Source organism: Furipterus horrens, unplaced genomic scaffold (assembly GCF_987537825.1).
Source record: "Furipterus horrens unplaced genomic scaffold, mFurHor1.1.pri manual_scaffold_1, whole genome shotgun sequence".
Classification (NCBI taxonomy): domain Eukaryota; kingdom Metazoa; phylum Chordata; class Mammalia; order Chiroptera; family Furipteridae; genus Furipterus; species Furipterus horrens.
This window is the reverse complement of record NW_028327171.1, coordinates 82,342,659-82,356,150: the sequence shown is the minus strand read 5'-3', so window position 1 is coordinate 82,356,150 and position 13,492 is coordinate 82,342,659. Positions and strand designations below refer to the sequence as shown.

The following is a 13,492-nucleotide window of genomic DNA, read 5'->3' as shown; positions in this document are numbered from 1 at the left end:
GTTCAATTCCCGGTCAGGGCACATGCCTGGATTGCAAGCCAGGTCCCCAGTTGGGGCATGCAAGAGGCAACCACTGAGAGGTTTCTTTCCCTCTCTTTCTCCCTCCCTTCCTCTCTCTCTAAAAATAAATAAATAAAATTTAAAAATAAAATAAAATAAAACAAATAAGAAACAGGGCACTGGGAACAAAAGCTAGTAGAAACAAACAGTATAAGTCAAACCAGCAAAGATTTTAAGTATTGTTATGAACAGACACAGAAAATAAAGCATACCAATAGAGCAAAATATAAAAAATAGCTCTCTAAAAGAGACATCTAAAACAAGATCTAAATAGCACCTCTAAAAATGGAAAACATAAGTTGGAATTAAAAACTCAATAAATTTAACAGTAAATCAGACACAGCTAAAGAGTGAACTAGAATTTTCCAGGATTATCTACAAAGAAATGAACAAAATATGAAAGATATAAGAAACACAGAATATACAGTGAGAATGTGTAACTGGAGTTTCAGAAAGGTAGAAGAGAAAGAGGCAGACAATTTTGGAAGTGATACTGGCTGAGAATTTTTCTCAACTAATGAAAGACAACAATCTCAAATGCTGAGTTCAGGAAGCCTAAAAATTTTCATGCAGGGCAGTTTAAAGTCAAAGATCCTCATACCAGATAAGAAAACAAAACCAAAAATATAATGTTTAAAGAGACATCTAAAAGTACAGCATAGTCAATAATATTGTAATAACTATGTGTGGTGCCAGGTGAGTACTGGAAACACCAGGGGGAACATTTTGTAAAGTATAGGACTGTGTAACCACTATGCTATGTACCTGAAACTAACACAAAATGATACTGAATGTAAACTGCAATTAAAAAAATAAAAATAAGTATAATAAGGAGACATCTAAAACATAAAGATACAAAATGGCTGAACATGAGAGATGGAGGAAAGATATCCCAGGCAAATAGTAACAAAAATATTGTTTACATAACTAAAAAGTATTTACACTAGTAGCTAAAACAGAAAAATATAAAGTATTATTTACAGTAGCATCCAATATAGACTTTAAGGGTGGAAAGTATCACTGAAGATAAAAAAGGGTCACTACAGAGTGATAAAAGGATGTTTTATCATAAAGCCATAATTTTAACTTTATAAGCATGTAATAACATGGCCTCAATATACATAAAACAAAAATTAAACTCAATAAGAAGTAGACAAATGAATCATACTAGTTAATCTTCTAAAACACCTCTCGTCCATCACTGATCGGCACACTAAATAATCAGTAAATAAAAGTAACAATTAACAATTGATCCAATTCACAATATACTGCATATTGCACCCAACTGAAAAAAAAACTCACATTCAATTCAAACAAATGAAACATAAAAACAGACCACATGTAGAGTTAAAAGCAAGTGTCAACAAAATTAAAGGGAAATGTATAGCCTTGAATGCTTTAACTACACAATGAAAGGTTGGGAGTTAACAGGCTAAGTCAGGCTAAGTAAACACGATACTTAACAACGAAAAAAGAAAGTGTATGCCTCAAAAAAGTAAGAGAAAGGTAATAAAGAGCAGAAATTAATAAAAGAAAACAACAGAAAAGGGGCTCATGGCCATGCATAACAGTGTAGTGACTGTTGGAGGGGTGGGGGGTATAAGGGGACTAAATGGTAACGGAAAAAAAATACAACAATAGAGTCAATAGCAAAATAAAATTAAAAAAATTTAGTATAGTACATACAAAAAAGAAAAAAAAAAAGAAAACAACAGCTGCCCTTTGAAAGGAGTATCAAGAAAAACTAGTCAAAACTTAGTAATAGGCAAAAAAGGATTATCAGGTGTTCTTTAAGAGCAGTGCTGAGCAAGAAAGCACCGACTGACTACTAGACTACTTTGCAACTCTGTAAAAATTAAGTTAGATAAAAGTGATAGCAAATGGTTCCCAACACATAAAATAAATTGGAACCGTAAAGAGAAGATTAGCATGGCCCCTGCCCAAGGATGACACTCAAATTCATGAAGCATTCCATATTTAAAAACAAAAAACAAAAAAATAAGTGATAGCAAATGTAAATGAATTGTGAAAGACTAAGATGCTATTTCAATAAGGGTAGGAAAGTTAACCCAAAACTTACAGTTTATTTCCCTGTAGGATATTAACCAGTTCTTCATCTATTAGCAAATTCATTTCAACATTCCTTTGGCTAAAAGCAATTATTTTCTTGAAAATTCTATTAGTAGCAATGCTAACATCCCACTGGTTTCCTCCATTAATCACACAAAAATTCTTAACTATATTTGTATAAAAGTCAGGTTTTTAACATTTAAAAAGTTATGCTTTGGCAAGGGGATAAGGAAAGTCTTTTTGTAAAGAGCCAGATAAGCAAATATTTAAGGCTTTGTGGGTCACTGGTTTATGTAGCAACTCTTTAAAACAAATTCTCACCCAAGGACATGTTTATTGGTATGTTTTAGAGAGAGGGAGAAAGAAAGGGACAGAAACATTGATGTGAGAAAGAAACATCAATTGGTTGCCTCTCCTGTGCTCCCAAACCGGGAACCAAACCTGCAACCCAGAATTCACTAACCCAAAATGAACCCATGACCTTTTGGTTTACTGGATGACGTTCCAACCGAGCCACACCTGCCAGAGCTACATAGCAAATATTTAATTCTGCCATTGGAAGCTCAAAAGCAGCTACACACAGTATGTAAACGAATGGATGTGGCCGTCTCCCAATAAAACTGTATTTACAAAAACAGGCAGTGGGGCCAGATTTGGCCTGCAAAGTGTAGTTTGCAGAAGCCTGTTTTAGCAGGATTTTTAAAAAGTAAACCATAATAAAATTTCTTTTTAATGAAAGGGGACATAAATAACCCATCAAAGAATAAAACAGCCCTGGCTGGTGTGGCTCAGTGTATTGAGTGCTCACACCTGTGAACCGAAAGGTTGCTGGCTCAATTCCCAGTCAGGGCACATGCCTGAGTTTTGGGCCAGGTTCCCAGTTGGGGGCGTGCGAGAGGCAACCGATGACCAATGTATCTCTCGCACATAGATGTTTCTCTCCCCCCCCTCTCTCTCCCTTCCCCTCTTTTTAAAAATAAATAAATAAAATGTTTTATTAAGAAAAAAAGAATAAAACAGACATATCTAAAGTCACTGAATTTAAAAGAGAATATTATGAAAATTTTTATGCCAATAAACGACATTTTCCATGAAATGGACAAATTCTGGCAAAAACATAATTTTTAAATAAATTACTCGAGATGAAAGAAAAAACCTGAATAATTCCCTGACTTTTAAACTTGTCAAATTAGTAATTAGAAGTCTTCTACCAAAGTTCACTACAGGCGCAGGCAATTTTAGCCACCATTCTATCAAACATGCAAGAAATAAAGACTTGCAATCTCAGAGTAACTATTTCAGTATACGTAAAAAAAATTGGAGAGAACACACATTTTATAGGAACCACTTCTGATATCAAAACATGACAGAACCAATGTGAAAAACTAAAATTACCCATGAAGGTAGCTACAAATTATGTTAAATAATATTAACAAAACCAAACAGCAATTTATACAAAAGCTAATATATCATGACAGCTCAATTTCAAAAATGAAACCAGGCTTAACATTAGAAAGTCAACATAATTTCCCACATTAACAGAATGCGAAAAATAAAGATCAACTTAATAGATACAGAGAAAGTATGTGATAGCACCCATTTAAGAGAAAATTTCCTTAGTTAAAGGGGATGAAAGATTACCTGTTTAAAAACTTGTACCAAATAACATACTTCATGGTAAAAAACAAACAAACAAAACCTTCTTTAGAAATTGGAATCACATAAGTGAACCTTCTATCACCATTTCTATTCAACTGCTGTTTTTTTTGAGGTCCTGGACAGCATTGTAAAGCAAGGGAAAAAAAGTTCAAAATATAAGGACTGGAAAGGTAGAAACAAAAACATTACTATTAGCAGATAATTATTTTATGTGAAAAACCTCAAAGAACCTACAGATAAGTCTGAACTAAAGAAATGTATTAGTATTATTGTATATCAAATCAATATACACCAGAGATAAATCAGAAAGTATATGTTAAGACAAAACTAAATAGCATCAAAAAGTAAAAAGTACCTTAGAATAATACAGTAAAAGATGTGTGTGGCCTTTATTGGATAAATCTCTAAAACTTTATTAATTCAATGTAATCTCTAACAAAATAATTATTTTCTTTTTGTGGAAGTTGAGCTGCTTTGACAGTTTATATGGAATAGCAAATGGTTATGAACAACTAAGACCCACCTGAATAATAAAGGTGGGAGACTTTCCTTATTTTTATAAAGCTAAGGCAATTAAGACCAAGTGATAAAAGTGTAGAAAGAAACAACCAATACATTAGAGCAAAGCCTAGCATCAGTACCAAACAAATGTGGAAATTTGTTTTGTCTTTGAGGGAGAATAGAGTTTTCACTAAATGATTCTGAGATAAGTGATAACCAAAATGGGGGGATGGAGGAGGTGATAGCAAACACCTATTTCACACCAACAAGAATAATTTCCAAACATATTACAAATTAAATATGTGTCTTGCCCAGTGTGGCTCAGTTGGTTGGGCATAGTCCTGCAAAGGAAAAGATTGCCAGTTTGATTCCAGTCAGAGCACATGCCTGGGTTATGGGTTCCATCCCCAGTCAAGGCACATATGAGAGGCAACCATCAATGTTTCTCTCCCTCTGTTTCTCTCTCCCCTCTCCTCTCTCTAAAAATAAGTAAATAAAATTTTTTAAAAATTAAGTATTAAAGAAAAACTAAAAAAATGTAAAAAGATAATATATAAAAATACCTGAGCAGGAAAGAATTTTTTTAAAGTATAAACAACATAAACACTGAATTAAACTACATTAAGCTAGGTAATCAAAAAAAGACATACATTTTTTTTTGCCCCAGACGGTGTGGCCATGTGGGTTGAGTGCAGGCCTGCAAGCTGAAGGGTCGCCAATTCGATTCAGGTCAGGGCACATGCCTGGGTTGAGAGTCAAGTCCCTGGTTGTGCGTGTGTGAAAGGCAAACCAATCAATGGTTCTCTCCCTTTCTCTCTCTCCCTTCCCCTCTCTCTAAAAAATAAATAAAATCTTTAAAAATATATACACATACATTTTAAAAATACTGAACACACATTTTTAAAAATCTTTAAAAATTTTTTTCTTTATTGAGTTGAGAGAGAGGAATGGATGGAGAGCACAAGAGAAAAAAACATCTATTTGTTGTTTCACTTCTGCATGCATTCACTGGTTTATTTTAGAATGTGTCCTGACCAGGATCAAACCCTTGGCATTACCCTCTAACCAACTGAGCTACCCAGACAGAGCTGTACACTTATTTTATAAACACTCTATCTACTTAATATTAAATCAAACAAAAATTGTTAATGTCTGCTTCACCTTCTATTAGCGTATATCATATTTGCTGAACAAACATAAAAATAAGCACATGGAATGAAGAATAAATGTATTATTTTTTTAACATTAGAAGCCTGTATTGCACTTATTTGGGAGCATACATTTTATTTGCCATGAGAAACTGGAAAAGAGAAACACTCATACACTTCTGTTTCAGATGCATGAAAGAAAAAGAAAATTCCAAAGCTAACATATCAAAGACTACACCTGTGATGAGTTTTTTTATTCAGATGGCCCAGTATAAGACATATTTCCTCCTCTGAATCACCAAACCCAGAGAAAAGCAAACACCACTAATCTAACCTGTAATGCAACTCTATGTTCCATAAAAGTTTTTGCACACCATTATATCCCCAGAGCTTAGGCAAGCTCCTCATCACACACACTGGATGCTTAATTAGTACTTTTTAGTAACTAAAAATATGAGGGGAAGACCCAAAAGAAATGGAATTTATTTATAAAAAGTTGTGTATTTATTCTTACATGTTTAAACTTCAGTCACCTTCAAAGTCCTTTACATTTGATGCAATACACCTATCGGGACATTATTTCCACTGCTCAGGAAACGGTTTTTGAACTCAATTTTGGTGCCTTTTAGTGCTCCTGTTTTTTGTTTGTTTCTTTCACCTCTTCCACATCAGCAAAACATTTCCCTTTAAGGACTATTTTCATTCGGGGAAACAAAAAGACAGTCACTTGGAACCAGAGCCAGTGAATAGGGATGGTAGGGCACAGGGGCCATGTTGTTTTTGGTCAAAAACTGCTGAACACTCAGCATGGTGTGGGCAGGTGTGCTTGTAAATCACCCATCATGAAATGGGCAAATGCATGGAAAGAGTCTTCAGAAAAATTCACTGAAGCTTAACATGGTCTCTCCCGGCAATGCCAGCTGGGGCACTGATACAGATGAGTTCCTAGAACATTCACCTAGCAGGGTAAGCCTATACTACAAAGGTTCTGCCTTCCAGTAAATAATTCTGGGTTTGTTTGTTGTTTTTTTTTGGTCCCCCTGGTATATATACTACTAAGAAAAAGAACGTATTTGTCTTCAAGAAATGAGTTTAAAATTAAAAGTTAGAAAAGGGTTAGGTTAACTAGGGTAAGTGTTTATGTTCCTGGATAAAGTCACTATTTTGTTTCAGAAATAGGAAATGACACTTTACACACTGATGTCAGTAATTCAAGAGTTGTAGCAAGTTACTAACATAGAAAATGGATAAACAAGGTCAGCTATTTTAACTCTTTCTAAATTTTCATTTATTGACTTCTAAGCCTTTATGTAAGTTCTAGTAAGGCCAAAAAACAAAAGTCAAATTATTCGTTTAAAACAATAAAAAAAAAAAACACAAAAACTCCAAACCTGGAATTCTGATTATTCTACACTGACAGTTTGGTTATTGAACCCAACGAATTCTAATGATTAATCTTAAAGAACAAGAAAAAGATCTATAAAATTTTTCTATAATCACATGATCTGTAACATGCTATCCAGGAAGTCAATGTTTAAAGATTTTATTTATCTTTAGAAAGAGGGGAAGGGAAGGAGAAAGGGAGAGAAAGAAACATCAATGTGAGAGAGAAACACTGATCAGTCGCTTCTGGCATGTAACCCTAGCATGTGCCCTGACCAGAAATTGAACCGGCAACCTTTGGCTATGCAGAATGACACCCAACCCACCAAGCCACACTGGTTAGGGTGGCAGTCAAGTTTTAAATAACATAATCAGTTAGTGTAATAACAATGATGCAGTTATGGATTTCTCTCGAACTTTTTTTTAACAGTATAAATCCCAGATATTACTCTACTGCTACAGTAGTCTCACCTAAGGGGTAGTGATAGGATATGACTTTTCCATAAATGTACCCTGGAAACCTTGCTAACACACACATATCCCCCTCTTGTATGTACTTATAAACAAAAAGCAAGAATATTAGAAAATTCTTACCAGAAAGATCCACCACTGCCTCATGACTGGAAATAGCTCCTTTCTCAATAAAAAGATCTCGAAAATATTCGCTATTAGCTGACAAAACAGATTTATGAGCTTTGTACTCTTCTCCTTCAATTAATAAAGTAACATCACAGAACTGGTTGGAGAGTCTCTGTTCATTCAGCTGTTTTAAGACAGCCTGACAATGTTTTGGAGAAGAACGTTTCACCACTCCTTTTGTGTCAACCTATCAAAATAAGTTTGAGATCAAAGTTGTATTATATATCATTTGTATTTCTACCCTTAACAGAATTTAGGACAAGGCACATCATTCCCTTTTTAAAAATACCACTAATTAATACCTGATATTCTTTCTTTATTACCTATGTATTTAAATGAAAAGATATGTTGTTCTAACTCTTTTCTGCTAAGTCATTCTACTTGACCCAATGAAAACCTGCATTTCACTTCTTGCTGCCCTTCTACTAGAAATTTGATGGCGTAAGAAACTAATGCAGGCAAAAAAAAACCCCAAAGATCTAGCCAGTTTAATTTACCTTGCTGCATGACCCAGAGAGTGCTCCCAGAAATGTATTGTCTACCAATATCAACAAACCATTAACAAAGAAGAGAAGGGTGATTAACAAGTTACATTCTGAGGAGAACAAACAATAGGGATATTTATGATTAACGGAGAGGCAATATTAACATACTTATAGTGTATATAACACAGTGTATTACTTTAGACACAGACCTGCTTATCATCATTGTCAGTGCCAATACTCAAGCAGTTTTAGTAGTCTAAGAAAAAATTTCACAAAGACTACAAATACTAATATACTGATTATACATGTTAAAGCTGAATGAAAAATTCCACTTACAAATACAAGTTCATGTTTAGATATTGGCTTCTTTTTTGCAGGCTTGGAGGCTGTATTTGGAGTTGAAGTAAAGTTGCTCAGGTCATCCTCTGATTCATTAGTTTCTTCTCCAGATTCAAGATCTAGTCCCAATTCTTCCAACATTTCTGAAGTATCTGATATTGGACGGGAACGATCTAGTTTCTCCTGGCATTTGCTACACTGTTTAATGTAATCTTTGACTTGCTTTAATATTCCTACAATGAAAATAAAAATTAACAAGTCAAACTTAATACTGTTCTCATTTGAAAACTGAAGAATACATTACATTGTTGATTATTCCCTCTGTGTATACTTATGTATGTCCCAGAACATATGTGTGGACCTACACATGCCCCATAAAGTATGTAGAGTGAGTTCTTTAGAATTTAAGATACTTTTTTTTCAAAGATATAAGGTTAGAAATGATGGTTTCTTTCCATGTGAAGTAAATTGTTTTTGTTGTTTATTCCTGGTTATTCACTTCCCCACCATATCCCTATGTAGCACTGCCCATTTTCATGTGAGCTGTGACTCATTCGTGCAATTAGAAACTACATGAACTTCAATATTCAACTGTTTTTCAGCTTTCATAAACAGTATTATAATGTGGCTCAAGCTAACACCTCTCCACTATGCTAACATCAGGCCTGACCATGCAACTTGCTTTGGTCAATGGATATGTGTGCCATTATCTCCTTAGAAGCTTAAGAAGCACTGTTTCCCATAAGTTCTCTGATCTTTGTCCCCTCTCAAAGTACAACATGTTACAGATGGATGCTGTCCTCTAGCCTGAACTGCAGATGAAAAAAAGACAGGTGGAAACAATCTGTGACCTGAACAGAACTACAACTAAACCTTTTATAATCAGGTTATAAAATAAATGTTTTTGAAAGCTATGAGAGTTTAGGTTTACAAGAATAACTGCCCTGGCTGGTGTGGCTCAGTGGATTGAGTGCTGGCCTGCAAAACAAAGGGTTGCTGGTTCAATTCCTAACCAGGACACATGCCTGGGTTGCAGGCCAGATCCCCTCCTGGGGGTGTGTGAGAGGCAACCACACATTGATGGTTTTCTCTCTTTCTCTGTCCCTTCCCCTCTCTCTAAAAATAAATAAATAAAATCTTTTAAAAAAAGAAAAAAATAATAACTGCATACACAACTAACAAAAGTTGAATGTATACAAGCTACTTGCAAAACCCTATTTTGAATTTCAACTTCCATCTCAGATCATTGGGGTCAGGGTAGGGAGCAGGAAGGAACACTTTTTATATATAGCACGACCTTGAATAACATCATTTTGTTCAATGTTGGTTTGTTATGATGTTGATGAGATGAAGAGTTAAGCAGGAACTTAACTCTTGTTTATATCAGTTAGCCTACGGTAAAACTGGTTTTGTAATATATCATTTTGCTTCAAGTTACAACGTACAGATGACATTAAATGAGGATTTAATGGACACACATGAACGCGCACACATGCACACACACACACATCATCCTAACTTAGAAGTTAGGACCAATTAATTATCATTTTACAGACTGGAAGAATGAAGCCACAAGGGGCAAGTAACTATTCCAAAGTCATATCTAGTAAATCGAATATCTGGGCCTCCAGAAGCCATGTGATTTTCAGTATATTGTACTACTTACCCAAGAACACATCCCTGGAGCAGAAACTTCTTCCCCCACAGTCCCAAAGTAAAATGCAAATAAAAAGGCTAATTAGCTAAAATGATACAGAGGTATACAATAAGTTCCTGGAAAGAGTTTCAAGATATCAAAATATACCAAGTTCCTTGCTTTAAACTTTCAGAGGGTAGTCAAGCAGTATTTCTCAAATTGTATTATGTCCCATACTTACTAAAAAAGTATACACTGGACTAATAAATTCAGAAATTACCATATATTCTAATTTTAGACATACAATATATATTATCATATTAAAAGCTCTGAGTTCTGTCCTGGCTGGTGTGGCTCAGTGGATTGAGCGCTGGCCTGCAAACAAAAGAGTCGCTGGTTCAATTCCCATCAGGGCACATGCCTGGATTGCTGGCCAGGTCCCCAGCTGGGGGTGCACGAGAGGCAACCACTCACCGATATTTCTCCCTGACTCTTTCTCCTTCCCTACTATAAATAAATAAAAACTTTAAAGGAAAAGCTCTGAGTTCTGCAGCAAAGAAGCCTCTTTAACCTAGGAAGTTGCCAAATTTGTTCATAAATACCATTTTTTAGCAGATAACTTAGAAAATAATGGGTCAGGGTTAATTATAACTTGCATTTAAAAAGGTATTTACATGTGCACAGATGTAGAGAGCAATAGAGGTTATATTCTAGCATCTGAAAATATTAAAATCAATAACAAGTCAATACCTGTATGAAGTACAGTGAGTAAATTAAAAAATAAATAAATAAAATATTTTTAAAAAGAGTAAATGAAAAAGATGTTCATTTTCTCTATAAAAAAATAAAGTCATTCTCTTTGTAAAGAAAGAAAAAAAGAGTAAATAGGTTAGGATGATGAAAATTTTCTGAAGATGAATAATTGTAATGGTTATACAACTTAAATGTACTTAATGCCACTGACCTGTACACCTAAAATGGCTAAAATGATAAATTTTGTTATGTATATTTTACCACAACAAAAAAATGAGTATGTGAATGGGAGAGAAAAAAGGTATAAGATATATGTATACAGTAGTCCCTCTTTTTGCCCTGGCTGATTTAGCTCAGTGGATTGAGCGTCGGCCTGCGAGCTAAGTGTCGCTGGTTCGATCTTCCAGTCAGGGTACATCAGAGAAGGAAAACTCTGACTCCAAAAAACCTCCGCTGCCTTGCGGCATACCTCTTCAGGGGAAAGGCTAAGGGAGTAAACCCCGACAGAAAATCCGGAGCCGGAGTCCCTAAGGCGGTCAACACCGGCAACTCCTGCGGCGCACCTGAACCCAAGCTGTATCGACTCCGTCTTTCCCTTGGACCCTTCAGCTGCGAAGAGAGGGGGGGGTCTGCTGCATGGGCAACAGCAGACCCTCCATATTACCCTGCCCAGGCTCTGTAGCTTCAGCGTCATCACAAGATGTCGATTCAACACGGGAGGAGACAGATACCGTGTCACTCCCGAGTTGGACTGCACAGCCATTCTCGGCGGTGCAGATAGACTCTTAAGAAGCTACACCATCGTCTCTCGAGACGGACGGCTGCCGACGACGAGTCCCTCTTTATATCATGGTTCACTTATCGCGGCCTCACTGTATTGCAGGATTTTTTAAAATATTATATTTAATTATTTATCACGGACTTTCCGCTATATTGCAGGATTTGCAGTACTATATACGTATGTTGTTAAAGTTACATAGGTTAAGAGTGTAGAATATGAAAGAAAAAAAAAGTGTAGAATATGTTTAAGAACATAAGTAGTGTTTATAAAAGTGTGGAAAAGGGAGTGGGAAAGGTTAGTAAGGGACTGGGAATGGTTTATAAGTGTGTGGGAAGGGTTTATAAAGCCTTAAAATATATATAAATACTAAAATAAATATAAGATTCCTACTTCGCAGATTTTCACCTACCGCGGGGCGGGGGCGGGGGTGGTGTCTAGAATGTAACACCCGCGTTAAGTGAGAGAATACTGTACATATTTCTAAGTAAAAACATACTTAGAGAATAAGAAGTGCTGCTATGGAAATTTCCATGTCCAAAATAAAGAAGATGAAAAGAGGCAGTTTTTTCTAATTAATTTTGATTGTATTTTTAGTCGTCGTCGGCAGCCGTCCGTCTCGAGAGACGATGGTGTAGCTTCTTAAGAGTCTATCTGCACCGCCGAGAATGGCTGTGCAGTCCGACTCGGGAGTGACACGGTATCTGTCTCCTCCCGTGTTGAATCGACATCTTGCGATGACGCTGGAGTGTCCTCTCCAGTGAAGCTGAAGCTACAGAGCCTGGGCAGGGTGATATGGAGGGTCTGCTGTTGCCCATGCAGCAGACCCCCCCTCTCTTCGCAGCTGAAGGGTCCAAGGGAAAGACGGAGTCAATACAGCTTGGCTTCAGGTGCGCCGCAGGAGTTGCCGGTGTTGACTACGTCAAACCGCCTTAGGGACTAAAACATACTTAGAGAATAAGAAGTGCTGCTATGGAAATTTCCATGTCCAAAATAAAGAAGATGAAAACAGGCAGTTTTTTCTAATTAATTTTGATTGTATTTTTAGACATTCTATGATTATACATAATTTAGTATATTCTGCATACAGCAGAGGTTTGATTAAACTATTAACTGGCTGAGTTCAAATGGTACTGAAGAAACTACACAGAAGCATTTGAACAGGATGAAAAATAATAAATACTTCAGGAAAAATGATATTAATGTAAGATAACCAACTGTCTCAAAAAATCACCCTATTATGTTTTATAAGACTTTTACCTGGAGCGTTAGTGTTTTGATGGGATCATTATTTTAAAGATTTTATTTCTTTTTAGAGAGAGAGGAAGGGAAGGAGAAAGAGAGGGAGAGATACAATCTCTAAACCTCTCTGTGCCTGTGCTTAAATGTTAATATGTTGCCCTGACTGGTGTGACTCAGTGGATTGGGTGTCATTCTGCAAGCCAAAACGTTGCTGGTTTGATTCCCAGTTAGGGCACATGCCTGGGCTGTGGGCATGCAGAAGGCAACCAATCAATGTGTCTCTTGCAAATAGATGTTTCTATTTCTCTTTTTCCCTCCCTTCCCCTATCTCTAAAAAAAAAAAATTAAATGTCTTTAAAAAAATAAATTTTAATATCTTTAAGCACTTTAAACAGTGTCTGACACAGTAAGTACTATGCAAGGTGTTTGTTAAATAATGCTTACTAAAAAAGAAAGAAAGAAAGAAACCCATTAGGCCAATGTTGCAGGTCTGGTCAGGGCACATACAAGAAGCAACCAATGAATGCATAATAAATAAGTGGAACAACAAATCGATAGTTCTCTCTCTCTCTCTCTCTTCCCCTTCCTGTCTCTCTAAATCCATTAAGTAAAAAAAATAAAAACTTTTAAAAATCCACATAAAACACCAAATTACCATTAAAAGTTTCTCTATACAGTGAAGATTCAGAACAAAGTAAAATGAGTGACTTTTGTGGGTAATCCTCTAATAAAACAACTTGAGGAACAGTTTCTCACTCCAGAGCAGGGTTTCTTAACCTCAGCAGTGTTGATATTCTGG

General features: G+C 35.9%; 1 protein-coding gene and 1 non-coding gene across 2 annotated transcripts in view; one reads left to right on the top strand and one right to left on the bottom strand.

The window, feature by feature from the left end:
* ZBTB11 (zinc finger and BTB domain containing 11) overlaps positions 1 to 13,492 on the bottom strand; it is a 32,222-nt gene that overhangs the window by 17,127 nt on the left and 1,603 nt on the right. Inside the window, exons 2-3 of the mRNA XM_090276058.1 lie at positions 8,282 to 8,517; positions 7,416 to 7,647 (exon numbers count right to left, since the gene is read on the bottom strand). Of these exons, the coding sequence (XP_090132184.1) occupies positions 7,416 to 7,647; positions 8,282 to 8,517 (468 nt within the window). The remainder of the gene's footprint in view (positions 1 to 7,415; positions 7,648 to 8,281; positions 8,518 to 13,492) is intronic.
* Positions 1,931 to 2,041, top strand: LOC150021364 (U6 spliceosomal RNA). Its single transcript, XR_016513452.1, has one exon. It is a non-coding gene; the product is annotated as a U6 spliceosomal RNA (small nuclear RNA).